This window comes from Oncorhynchus kisutch, linkage group LG13 (genome assembly GCF_002021735.2).
Source record: "Oncorhynchus kisutch isolate 150728-3 linkage group LG13, Okis_V2, whole genome shotgun sequence".
In the NCBI taxonomy this organism is placed as follows: Eukaryota; Metazoa; Chordata; class Actinopteri; order Salmoniformes; family Salmonidae; genus Oncorhynchus; species Oncorhynchus kisutch.
In genome coordinates, this window is record NC_034186.2 from 75,086,924 (window position 1) to 75,100,868 (window position 13,945).

The 13,945-nt window shown below is 46.8% G+C and overlaps 1 protein-coding gene across 1 annotated transcript in view; it reads left to right on the forward strand.

Annotated features, from left to right (window-relative positions):
• Positions 1-13,866, forward strand: part of LOC109884921 (CUGBP Elav-like family member 3-A) — a gene marked incomplete in the record, with an annotated part of 75,636 nt that extends 61,770 nt beyond the window's left edge. Inside the window, 3 exon segments of the mRNA XM_031787369.1 lie at positions 1,252-1,300; positions 1,930-2,138; positions 13,234-13,866. Coding sequence (XP_031643229.1) covers positions 1,252-1,300; positions 1,930-2,138; positions 13,234-13,341 — 366 coding nt within the window.
• Positions 13,867-13,945: the final 79 nt, after the last annotated feature.

Genomic DNA, 13,945 nt, shown 5'->3' on the forward strand with positions numbered 1-13,945 from the left:
GATCATGTGTTGATCATACTGTATGTTGATCATGTGTGTTGATCATACTGTATGTTGATCATGTGTGTTGATCATACTGTATGTTGATCATGTGTTGATCATACGGTATGATCATACTGCTATGTTGATCATGTGTGTTGATCATACTGTATGTTGATCATGTGTTGATCATACTGTATGTCGATCATGTGTTGATCATACTGTATGTTGATCATGTGTTGATCATACTGTATGTTGATCATGTGTTGATCATACTGTATGTTGATTATGTGTGTTGATCATACTGTATGTTGATCATGTGTATTGATCATACTGTATCTTGATCATATGTTGATCATACTGTATGTTGATCATACTGTATGTTGATCATGTGTATTGATCATACTGTATCTTGATCATGCATTGATCATACTGTATGTTGATCATGTGTTGATCATACTGTATGTTGAACATGTGTATTGATCATACTGTATGTTGATCATGCATTGACCATATTGTATGTGATCATGTGTATTGATCATACTGTATGTTGATCATGTGTATTGATCATACTGTATGTTGATTATGTGTGTTGATCATACTGTATGTTGATCATGTGTATTGATCATACTGTATCTTGATCATGTGTTGATCATACTGTATGTTGATCATACTGTATGTTGATCATGTGTATTGATCATACTGTATCTTGATCATGCATTGATCATACTGTATGTTGATCATGTGTTGATCATACTGTATGTTGATCATGTGTATTGATCATACTGTATGTTGATCATGCATTGACCATATTGTATGTTGATCATGTGTATTGATCATACTGTATGTTGATCATGTGTATTGATCATACTGTATGTTGATCATGTGTATTGATCATACTGTATGTTGATCATGCATTGACCATATTGTATGTTGATCATGTGTATTGATCATACTGTATGTTGATCATGTGTATTGATCATACTGTATGTTGATCATGTGTATTGATCATACTGTATGTTGATCATGTGTATTGATCATACTGTATGTTGATCATGTGTTTTGATAATACTGTATGTTGATCATGTGTATTGATCATACTGTATGTTGATCATGCATTGATCATACTGTATGTTGATCATGTGTATTGATCATACTATATGTTGATCATACTGTATGTTATCATGCATTGATCATACTGTATGTTGATCATGCATTGATCATACTGTATGTTGATCATGTGTATTGATCTCCTTCTTGTCTGTATTCCAGATGAACCGACCCATCCAGGTAAAACCAGCCGACAGCGAGGGGAGAGGAGGTAAGACACACATCACATCACATCACACACACATCACACCCCTGCCTCACACACAAATGAACACGCTTCTTCACTAATGAGAATACACGCCATCTTACATTATAATGACACACCTGTCCAATTCTACAGAAGTTACCCATTTCAATCTGTATCTACAGCAGGGTTGAGGTCAACCACAAATTTTGATGAGGATTTTTCACTAATTGAATTTTGAGAGTCAAGTCTTCAATGTGACTCTCCTTCTCCCAAGTGGAACTCTTGCTATGGATCCTCTGTTAATCTGTATCTGCTGACATGCACTGTAAAGTAAGCCTCAAAGACACACACCTACATTCTTAGTGATCTCTACTGTGATCTCTGTTGCTCCTCCACTCCCAAGTTTCATCTCTCTGTAATGTATAAGTTTATACTGCACCCTGGTGGTTGGTAGCAGTATCGCAACATGTCTTTTTCTCCCATCACTGGCCTGCTAGAACAGAATGAGATTCAATGAGAGCACCATGATATGTTTTATGAACTGAGTATCTACCTCTAGTATCAGAGCTATCTAACTCATCTCCTTTTCTCCTCCCTCTGTCCCCCTCCTCCCTCTCTCCTCCGCCTCTCCTCCTGGTGTGCCCCTCTTCCAGAAGACAGGAAGTTGTTTGTGGGCATGCTGGGTAAACAGCAGAGTGATGAAGACGTCAAGAGGCTGTTTGAGCCCTTTGGCACTATAGACGAGTGTACTGTACTACGGGGGCCAGACGGCACCAGTAAAGGTTGTGCGTTTGTGAAGTACCAGGGACATGCTGAAGCTCAGGCTGCCATTAGCACCCTGCATGGGAGCCGCACACTGCCTGTAAGTCACAGACAAGTCTTCCTACCTCTCCCTCTGTAAGTCACAGACAAGTCTTCCTACCTCTCCCTCTGTAAGTCACAGACAAGTCTTCCTACCTCTCCCTCTGTAAGTCACAGACAAGTCTTCCTACCTCTCCCCCTGTAAGTCACAGACAAGTCTTCCTACCTCTCCCTCTGTACGTCACAGACAAGTCATCCTACCTCTCCCTCTGTAAGTCACAGACAAGTCATCCTACCTCTCCCTCTGTAAGTCACAGGCAAGTCTTCCTACCTCTCCCTCTAAGTCACAGACAAGTCATCCTACCTCTCCCGCTGTAAGTCACAGACAAGTCACCCTACCTCTCCCTCTATAAGTCACAGACAAGTCTTCCTACCTCTCCCTCTGTAAGTCACAGACAAGTCATCCTACCTCTCCCTGTGTGAGTCACAGACAAGTCATCCTACCTCTCCCTCTGTAAGTCACAGACAAGTCTTCCTACCTCTCCCTCTGTAAGTCACAGACAAGTCTTCTTACCTCTCCCTCTGTAAGTCACAGACAAGTCTTCTTACCTCTCCCTCTGTAAGTCACAGACAAGTCTTCCTACCTCTCCCTCTGTAAGTCACAGACAAGTCATCCTACCTCTCCCTCTGTGAGTCACAGACAAGTCATCCTACCTCCCCCTCTGTAAGTCACAGACAAGTCTTCCTACCTCTCCCTCTGTAAGTCACAGACAAGTCATCCTACCTCTCCCTCTGTAAGTCACAGACAAGTCTTCCTACCTCTCCCTCTGTAAGTCACAGACAAGTCTTCCTACCTCTCCCTCTGTAAGTCACAGACAAGTCTTCCTACCTCTCCCTCTGTAAGTCACAGACAAGTCTTCTAACATCTCCCTCTGTAAGTCACAGACAAGTCATCCTACCTCTCCCTCTGTAAGTCACAGACAAGTCTTCCAACCTCTCCCTCTGTAAGTCACAGACAAGTCATCCTACCTCTCCCTCTGTAAGTCACAGACAAGTCTTCCAACCTCTCCCTCTGTAAGTCACAGAGAAGTCTTCCTACCTCTCCCTCTGTAAGTCACAGACAAGTCTTCCAACCTCTCCCTCTGTAAGTCACAGACAAGTCTTCCTACCTCTCCCTCTGTAAGTCACAGACAAGTCTTCCAACCTCTCCCTCTATAAGTCACAGACAAGTCTTCCAACCTCTCCAATCTGTAAGTCACAGACAAGTCATCCTACCTCTCCCTCTGTAAGTCACAGACAAGTCTTCCTACCTCTCCCTCTATAAGTCACAGACAAGTCTTCCTACCTCTCCCTCTGTAAGTCACAGACAAGTCATCCTACCTCTCCCTCTGTGAGTCACAGACAAGTCATCCTACCTCTCCCTCTGTAAGTCACAGACAAGTCTTCCTACCTCTCCCCCTGTAAGTCACAGACAAGTCATCCTACCTCTCCCTCTGTAAGTCACAGACAAGTCTTCCTACCTCTCCCTCTGTAAGTCACAGACAAGTCTTCCTACCTCTCCCTCTGTGAGTCACAGACAAGTCATCCTACCTCTCCCTCTGTAAGTCACAGACAAGTCTTCCTACCTCTCCCTCTGTAAGTCACAGACAAGTCATCCTACCTCTCCCTCTGTAAGTCACAGACAAGTCTTCCTACCTCTCCCTCTGTAAGTCACAGACAAGTCTTCCTACCTCTCCCTCTGTAAGTCACAGACAAGTCTTCCAACCTCTCCCTCTGTAAGTCACAGACAAGTCTTCCAACCTCTCCCTCTGTAAGTCACAGACAAGTCTTCCAACCTCTCCAAGTCACAGACAAGTCTTCCAATCTCTCCTTCTGTAAGTCACATACAAGTCTTCCAACCTCTCCCTCTGTAAGTCACAGACAAGTCTTCCTACCTCTCCCTCTGTAAGTCACAGACAAGTCTTCCAACCTCTCCCTCTGTAAGTCACAGAGAAGTCTTCCTACTTCTCCCTCTGTAAGTCACAGACAAGTCTTCCAACCTCTCCCTCTGTAAGTCACAGACAAGTCTTCCTACCTCTCCCTCTGTAAGTCACAGACAAGTCTTCCAACCTCTCCCTCTCCAATTCACAGACAAGTCTTCCAACCTCTCCCTCTGTAAGTCACAGACAAGTCTTCCTACCTCTCCCTCTGTAAGTCACAGACAAGTCTTCCAACCTCTCCCTCTGTAAGTCACAGACAAGTCTTCCAACCTCTCCAAGTCACAGACAAGTCTTCCAACCTCTCCCTCTCCAAGTCACAGACAAGTCTTCCAACCTCTCCCTCCTCAAGTCACAGACAAGTCTTCCAACCTCTCCCTCTGTAAGTCACAGACAAGTCTTCCAACCTCTCCCTCTGTAAGTCACAGACAAGTCTTCCAACCTCTCCCTCTGTAAGTCACAGACAAGTCTTCCTACCTCTCCCTCTGTAAGTCACAGACAAGTCTTCCTACCTCTCCCTCTGTAAGTCACAGACAAGTCTTCCTACCTCTCCCTCTGTAAGTCACAGACAAGTCTTCCAACATCTCCCTCTGTAAGTCACAGACAAGTCATCCTACCTCTCCCTCTGTAAGTCACAGACAAGTCTTCCTACCTCTCCCTCTGTAAGTCAGAGACAAGTCTTCCTACCTCTCCCTCTGTAAGTCACAGACAAGTCTTCCAACCTCTTCCTCTGTAAGTCACAGACAAGTCTTCCTACCTCTCCCTCTGTAAGTCACAGACAAGTCTTCCAACCTCTCCCTCTGTAAGTCACAGACAAGTCTTCCAACCTCTCCAATCTGTAAGTCACAGACAAGTCTTCCAACCTCTCCAAGTCACAGACAAGTCTTCCAACCTCTCCCTCTGTAAGTCACAGACAACTCTTCCAAACTCTCCCTCTGTAAGTCACAGACAAGTCTTCCAACCGCTCCCTCTCCAAGTCACAGACAAGTCTTCCAACCTCTCCCTCTCCAAGTCACAGAAAAGTCTTCCAACCTCTCCAATCTGTAAGTCACAGACAAGTCTTCCAATCTCTCCCTCTCCAAGTCACAGACAAGTCTTCCAACCTCTCCCTCTCCAAGTCACAGACAAGTCTTCCAACCTCTCCCTCTCCAAGTCACAGACAAGTCTTCCAACCTCTCCAAGTCACAGACAAGTCTTCCAACCTCTCCCTCTCCAAGTCACAGACAAGTCTTCCAACCTCTCCCTCTCCAAGTCACAGACAAGTCTTCCAACCTCTCCCTCTGTAAGTCACAGACAAGTCTTCCTACCTCTCCCTCTGTAAGTCAGAGACAAGTCTTCCTACCTCTCCCTCTGTAAGTCACAGACAAGTCTTCCAACCTCTCCCTCTCCAATTCACAGACAAGTATTCCAACCTCTCCCTCTGTAAGTCACAGACAGGTCTTCCTACCTCTCCCTCTGTAAGTCAGAGACAAGTCTTCCAACCTCTCCAATCTGTAAGTCACAGACAAGTCTTCCAACCTCTCCAATCTGTAAGTCACAGACAAGTCTTCCAGCCTCTCCAAGTCATAGACAAGTCTTCCAACCTCTCCCTCTCCAAGTCACAGACAACTCTTCCAAACTCTCCCTCTGTAAGTCACAGACAAGTCTTCCAACCTCTCCCTCTGTAAGTCACAGACAAGTCTTCCAACCTCTCCCTCTGTGAGTCACAGACAAGTCTTCCAACCTCTCCCTTTGTAAGTCACAGACAAGTCTTCCAACCTCTCCAATCTGTAGGTCACAGACAAGTCTTCCAACCTCTCCCTCTGTAAGTCACAGACAACTCTTCCAAACTCTCCCTCTGTAAGTCACAGACAAGTCTTCCAACCTCTCCCTCTCCAAGTCACAGACAAGTCATCCTACCTCTCCCTCTGTAAGTCACAGACAAGTCTTCCAACCTCTTCCTCTGTAAGTCACAGACAAGTCTTCCTACCTCTCCCTCTGTAAGTCACAGACAAGTCTTCCAACCTCTCCCTCTGTAAGTCACAGACAAGTCTTCCAACCTCTCCAATCTGTAAGTCACAGACAAGTCTTCCAACCTCTCCAAGTCACAGACAAGTCTTCCAACCTCTCCCTCTGTAAGTCACAGACAACTCTTCCAAACTCTCCCTCTGTAAGTCACAGACAAGTCTTCCAACCGCTCCCTCTCCAAGTCACAGACAAGTCTTCCAACCTCTCCCTCTCCAATTCACAGAAAAGTCTTCCAACCTCTCCAATCTGTAAGTCACAGACAAGTCTTCCAATCTCTCCCTCTCCAAGTCACAGACAAGTCTTCCAACCTCTCCCTCTCCAAGTCACAGACAAGTCTTCCAACCTCTCCCTCTCCAAGTCACAGACAAGTCTTCCAACCTCTCCAAGTCACAGACAAGTCTTCCAACCTCTCCCTCTCCAAGTCACAGACAAGTCTTCCAACCTCTCCCTCTCCAATTCACAGACAAGTATTCCAACCTCTCCCTCTGTAAGTCACAGACAGGTCTTCCTACCTCTCCCTCTGTAAGTCAGAGACAAGTCTTCCAACCTCTCCAATCTGTAAGTCACAGACAAGTCTTCCAACCTCTCCAATCTGTAAGTCACAGACAAGTCTTCCTACCTCTCCCTCTGTAAGTCACAGACAAGTCTTCCAACATCTCCCTCTGTAAGTCACAGACAAGTCATCCTACCTCTCCCTCTGTAAGTCACAGACAAGTCTTCCTACCTCTCCCTCTGTAAGTCAGAGACAAGTCTTCCTACCTCTCCCTCTGTAAGTCACAGACAAGTCTTCCAACCTCTTCCTCTGTAAGTCACAGACAAGTCTTCCTACCTCTCCCTCTGTAAGTCACAGACAAGTCTTCCAACCTCTCCCTCTGTAAGTCACAGACAAGTCTTCCAACCTCTCCAATCTGTAAGTCACAGACAAGTCTTCCAACCTCTCCAAGTCACAGACAAGTCTTCCAACCTCTCCCTCTGTAAGTCACAGACAACTCTTCCAAACTCTCCCTCTGTAAGTCACAGACAAGTCTTCCAACCGCTCCCTCTCCAAGTCACAGACAAGTCTTCCAACCTCTCCCTCTCCAAGTCACAGAAAAGTCTTCCAACCTCTCCAATCTGTAAGTCACAGACAAGTCTTCCAATCTCTCCCTCTCCAAGTCACAGACAAGTCTTCCAACCTCTCCCTCTCCAAGTCACAGACAAGTCTTCCAACCTCTCCCTCTCCAAGTCACAGACAAGTCTTCCAACCTCTCCAAGTCACAGACAAGTCTTCCAACCTCTCCCTCTCCAAGTCACAGACAAGTCTTCCAACCTCTCCCTCTCCAAGTCACAGACAAGTCTTCCAACCTCTCCCTCTGTAAGTCACAGACAAGTCTTCCTACCTCTCCCTCTGTAAGTCAGAGACAAGTCTTCCTACCTCTCCCTCTGTAAGTCACAGACAAGTCTTCCAACCTCTCCCTCTCCAATTCACAGACAAGTATTCCAACCTCTCCCTCTGTAAGTCACAGACAGGTCTTCCTACCTCTCCCTCTGTAAGTCAGAGACAAGTCTTCCAACCTCTCCAATCTGTAAGTCACAGACAAGTCTTCCAACCTCTCCAATCTGTAAGTCACAGACAAGTCTTCCAGCCTCTCCAAGTCATAGACAAGTCTTCCAACCTCTCCCTCTCCAAGTCACAGACAACTCTTCCAAACTCTCCCTCTGTAAGTCACAGACAAGTCTTCCAACCTCTCCCTCTGTAAGTCACAGACAAGTCTTCCAACCTCTCCCTCTGTGAGTCACAGACAAGTCTTCCAACCTCTCCCTTTGTAAGTCACAGACAAGTCTTCCAACCTCTCCAATCTGTAGGTCACAGACAGTCTTCCAACCTCTCCCTCTGTAAGTCACAGACAACTCTTCCAAACTCTCCCTCTGTAAGTCACAGACAAGTCTTCCAACCTCTCCCTCTCCAAGTCACAGACAAGTCATCCTACCTCTCCCTCTGTAAGTCACAGACAAGTCTTCCAACCTCTTCCTCTGTAAGTCACAGACAAGTCTTCCTACCTCTCCCTCTGTAAGTCACAGACAAGTCTTCCAACCTCTCCCTCTGTAAGTCACAGACAAGTCTTCCAACCTCTCCAATCTGTAAGTCACAGACAAGTCTTCCAACCTCTCCAAGTCACAGACAAGTCTTCCAACCTCTCCCTCTGTAAGTCACAGACAACTCTTCCAAACTCTCCCTCTGTAAGTCACAGACAAGTCTTCCAACCGCTCCCTCTCCAAGTCACAGACAAGTCTTCCAACCTCTCCCTCTCCAATTCACAGAAAAGTCTTCCAACCTCTCCAATCTGTAAGTCACAGACAAGTCTTCCAATCTCTCCCTCTCCAAGTCACAGACAAGTCTTCCAACCTCTCCCTCTCCAAGTCACAGACAAGTCTTCCAACCTCTCCCTCTCCAAGTCACAGACAAGTCTTCCAACCTCTCCAAGTCACAGACAAGTCTTCCAACCTCTCCCTCTCCAAGTCACAGACAAGTCTTCCAACCTCTCCCTCTCCAATTCACAGACAAGTATTCCAACCTCTCCCTCTGTAAGTCACAGACAGGTCTTCCTACCTCTCCCTCTGTAAGTCAGAGACAAGTCTTCCAACCTCTCCAATCTGTAAGTCACAGACAAGTCTTCCAACCTCTCCAATCTGTAAGTCACAGACAAGTCTTCCAGCCTCTCCAAGTCATAGACAAGTCTTCCAACCTCTCCCTCTCCAAGTCACAGACAACTCTTCCAAACTCTCCCTCTGTAAGTCACAGACAAGTCTTCCAACCTCTCCCTCTGTAAGTCACAGACAAGTCTTCCAACCTCTCCCTCTCCAAGTCACAGACAAGTCTTCCAACCTCTCCCTCTCCAAGTCACAGACAAGTCTTCCAACCTCTCCCTCTCCAAGTCACAGACAAGTCTTCCAACCTCTCCCTCTGTAAGTCACAGACAAGTCTTCCTACCTCTCCCTCTGTAAGTCAGAGACAAGTCTTCCTACCTCTCCCTCTGTAAGTCACAGACAAGTCTTCCAACCTCTCCCTCTCCAATTCACAGACAAGTATTCCAACCTCTCCCTCTGTAAGTCACAGACAGGTCTTCCTACCTCTCCCTCTGTAAGTCAGAGACAAGTCTTCCAACCTCTCCAATCTGTAAGTCACAGACAAGTCTTCCAACCTCTCCAATCTGTAAGTCACAGACAAGTCTTCCAGCCTCTCCAAGTCATAGACAAGTCTTCCAACCTCTCCCTCTCCAAGTCACAGACAACTCTTCCAAACTCTCCCTCTGTAAGTCACAGACAAGTCTTCCAACCTCTCCCTCTGTAAGTCACAGACAAGTCTTCCAACCTCTCCCTCTGTGAGTCACAGACAAGTCTTCCAACCTCTCCCTTTGTAAGTCACAGACAAGTCTTCCAACCTCTCCAATCTGTAGGTCACAGACAAGTCTTCCAACCTCTCCCTCTGTAAGTCACAGACAACTCTTCCAAACTCTCCCTCTGTAAGTCACAGACAAGTCTTCCAACCTCTCCCTCTCCAAGTCACAGACAAGTCATCCTACCTCTCCCTCTGTAAGTCACAGACAAGTCTTCCAACCTCTTCCTCTGTAAGTCACAGACAAGTCTTCCTACCTCTCCCTCTGTAAGTCACAGACAAGTATTCCAACCTCTCCCTCTGTAAGTCACAGACAGGTCTTCCTACCTCTCCCTCTGTAAGTCAGAGACAAGTCTTCCAACCTCTCCAATCTGTAAGTCACAGACAAGTCTTCCAACCTCTCCAATCTGTAAGTCACAGACAAGTCTTCCAGCCTCTCCAAGTCATAGACAAGTCTTCCAACCTCTCCCTCTCAAGTCACAGACAACTCTTCCAAACTCTCCCTCTGTAAGTCACAGACAAGTCTTCCAACCTCTCCCTCTGTAAGTCACAGACAAGTCTTCCAACCTCTCCCTCTGTGAGTCACAGACAAGTCTTCCAACCTCTCCCTTTGTAAGTCACAGACAAGTCTTCCAACCTCTCCAATCTGTAGGTCACAGACAAGTCTTCCAACCTCTCCCTCTGTAAGTCACAGACAACTCTTCCAAACTCTCCCTCTGTAAGTCACAGACAAGTCTTCCAACCTCTCCCTCTCCAAGTCACAGACAAGTCATCCTACCTCTCCCTCTGTAAGTCACAGACAAGTCTTCCAACCTCTTCCTCTGTAAGTCACAGACAAGTCTTCCTACCTCTCCCTCTGTAAGTCAACAGACAAGTCTTCCAACCTCTCCCTCTGTAAGTCACAGACAAGTCTTCCAACCTCTCCAATCTGTAAGTCACAGACAAGTCTTCCAACCCTCTCCAAGTCACAGACAAGTCTTCCAACCTCTCCCTCTGTAAGTCACAGACAACTCTTCCAAACTCTCCCTCTGTAAGTCACAGACAAGTCTTCCAACCGCTCCCTCTCCAAGTCACAGACAAGTCTTCCAACCTCTCCCTCTCCAAGTCACAGAAAAGTCTTCCAACCTCTCCAATCTGTAAGTCACAGACAAGTCTTCCAATCTCTCCCTCTCCAAGTCACAGACAAGTCTTCCAACCTCTCCCTCTCCAAGTCACAGACAAGTCTTCCAACCTCTCCCTCTCCAAGTCACAGACAAGTCTTCCAACCTCTCCAAGTCACAGACAAGTCTTCCAACCTCTCCCTCTCCAAGTCACAGACAAGTCTTCCAACCTCTCCCTCTCCAAGTCACAGACAAGTCTTCCAACCTCTCCCTCTGTAAGTCACAGACAAGTCTTCCTACCTCTCCCTCTGTAAGTCAGAGACAAGTCTTCCTACCTCTCCCTCTGTAAGTCACAGACAAGTCTTCCAACCTCTCCCTCTCCAATTCACAGACAAGTATTCCAACCTCTCCCTCTGTAAGTCACAGACAGGTCTTCCTACCTCTCCCTCTGTAAGTCAGAGACAAGTCTTCCAACCTCTCCAATCTGTAAGTCACAGACAAGTCTTCCAACCTCTCCAATCTGTAAGTCACAGACAAGTCTTCCAGCCTCTCCAAGTCATAGACAAGTCTTCCAACCTCTCCCTCTCCAAGTCACAGACAACTCTTCCAAACTCTCCCTCTGTAAGTCACAGACAAGTCTTCCAACCTCTCCCTCTGTAAGTCACAGACAAGTCTTCCAACCTCTCCCTCTGTGAGTCACAGACAAGTCTTCCAACCTCTCCCTTTGTAAGTCACAGACAAGTCTTCCAACCTCTCCAATCTGTAGGTCACAGACAAGTCTTCCAACCTCTCCCTCTGTAAGTCACAGACAACTCTTCCAAACTCTCCCTCTGTAAGTCACAGACAAGTCTTCCAACCTCTCCCTCTCCAAGTCACAGACAAGTCATCCTACCTCTCCAATCTGTAAGTCACAGACAAGTCTTCCAACCTCTCCAATCTGTAAGTCACAGACAAGTCTTCCAACCTCTCCAAGTCACAGACAAGTCTTTCAACCTCTCCCTCTCCAAGTCACAGACAAGTCTTCCGAACTCTCCCTCTCCAAGTCACAGACAAGTCTTCCTACCTCTCCCTCTCCAAGTCACAGACAAGTCTTCCAACATCTCCCTCTGTAAGTCACAGACAAGTCTTCCTACCTCTCCCTCTCCAAGTCACAGACAAGTCTTCCTACCTCTCCCTCTCCAAGTCACAGACAAGTCTTCCTACCTCTCCCTCTCCAAGTCACAGACAAGTCTTCCTACCTCTCCCTCTCCAAGTCACAGACAAGTCTTCCTACCTCTCCCTCTCCAAGTCACAGACAAGTCTTCCTACCTCTCCCTCTGTAAGTCACAGACAAGTCTTCCTACCTCTCCCTTTGTAAGTCACAGACAAGTCTTCCTACCTCTCCCTCTGTAAGTCACAGACAAGTCTTCCTACCTCTCCCTCTGTAAGTCAGAGACAAGTCTTCCTACCTCTCCCTCTGTAAGTCACAGACAGGTCTTCCTACCTCTCCCTCTGTAAGTCAGAGACAAGTCTTCCAACCTCTCCAATCTGTAAGTCACAGACAAGTCTTCCAACCTCTCCAATCTGTAAGTCACAGACAAGTCTTCCAGCCTCTCCAAGTCATAGACAAGTCTTCCAACCTCTCCCTCTCCAAGTCACAGACAACTCTTCCAAACTCTCCCTCTGTAAGTCACAGACAAGTCTTCCAACCTCTCCCTCTGTAAGTCACAGACAAGTCTTCCAACCTCTCCCTCTGTGAGTCACAGACAAGTCTTCCAACCTCTCCCTTTGTAAGTCACAGACAAGTCTTCCAACCTCTCCAATCTGTAGGTCACAGACAAGTCTTCCAACCTCTCCCTCTGTAAGTCACAGACAACTCTTCCAAACTCTCCCTCTGTAAGTCACAGACAAGTCTTCCAACCTCTCCCTCTCCAAGTCACAGACAAGTCATCCTACCTCTCCAATCTGTAAGTCACAGACAAGTCTTCCAACCTCTCCAATCTGTAAGTCACAGACAAGTCTTCCAACCTCTCCAAGTCACAGACAAGTCTTTCAACCTCTCCCTCTCCAAGTCACAGACAAGTCTTCCGAACTCTCCCTCTCCAAGTCACAGACAAGTCTTCCTACCTCTCCCTCTCCAAGTCACAGACAAGTCTTCCAACATCTCCCTCTGTAAGTCACAGACAAGTCTTCCTACCTCTCCCTCTCCAAGTCACAGACAAGTCTTCCTACCTCTCCCTCTCCAAGTCACAGACAAGTCTTCCTACCTCTCCCTCTCCAAGTCACAGACAAGTCTTCCTACCTCTCCCTCTCCAAGTCACAGACAAGTCTTCCTACCTCTCCCTCTCCAAGTCACAGACAAGTCTTCCTACCTCTCCCTCTGTAAGTCACAGACAAGTCTTCCTACCTCTCCCTTTGTAAGTCACAGACAAGTCTTCCTACCTCTCCCTCTGTAAGTCACAGACAAGTCTTCCTACCTCTCCCTCTGTAAGTCAGAGACAAGTCTTCCTACCTCTCTCTCTGTAAGTCACAGACAAGTTTTCCTACCTCTCCCTCTCATTGTTATGTGGAAAGTTAATGTAAATAACTTTATTTACCTTTCAACATAAATACGCGTTTCAAAACAGTGCACCAAATCTTGTTGATTGTATTCCCAGTATGGGGTAATTCAGTAAATCCATGTGTTTAACTTAAAGACCGGTGTGTGTTTCCTTGTAGGGTGCGTCGTCCAGTCTGGTGGTGAAGTTTGCCGACACAGAGAAGGAGAGAGGGCTGAGACGGATGCAGCAGTGGCATCACAGCTGGGCATCTTCAGCCCCACCATGACACTTAACTTCCCTGCTTACAACGCTTACACACAGGCCGTCAGCGCACAGGCGGTAAGCACACACACACACACCGTTTACACACAGGCCGTCAGCGCACAGGCGGTAAGCACACACACACACACCGTTACACACAGGCCGTCAGCGCACAGGCGGTAAGCACACACAGACCGTTACACACACGCCGTTACACACATGCACACATGCACGGAGGCACTCATATACACACACACACACTGGTTTGAGTGGTGCTTTGGGTATGAGAGGATGTGATGTTTGTCAAGGGGCTATCACTGTCCTAATCTGCGCTAATGTTATTACTGAATGGACACGTCATTTAGCATTAGCCATCTCTCGACAAAATCCACAGCAACACACACACACACACACACACTAGTAACCCCAGCTTTTCTGCTGCACAGCCATTAACCCCGTGGCTGGATATAATGGACATGTAATTACATCTCTATTCATCCTCTCTGTCTCTGTCTCTATCTCTCTCTCTCTCTTTCTTTCTCTCCTGTCTCTCCCTCTCTTTCTCTCTGGCTTTCTCTCTATATTCCTCTCTTTCTCTTTCCCCCTCTCTCTCTCTTTGTCTCTCTCTC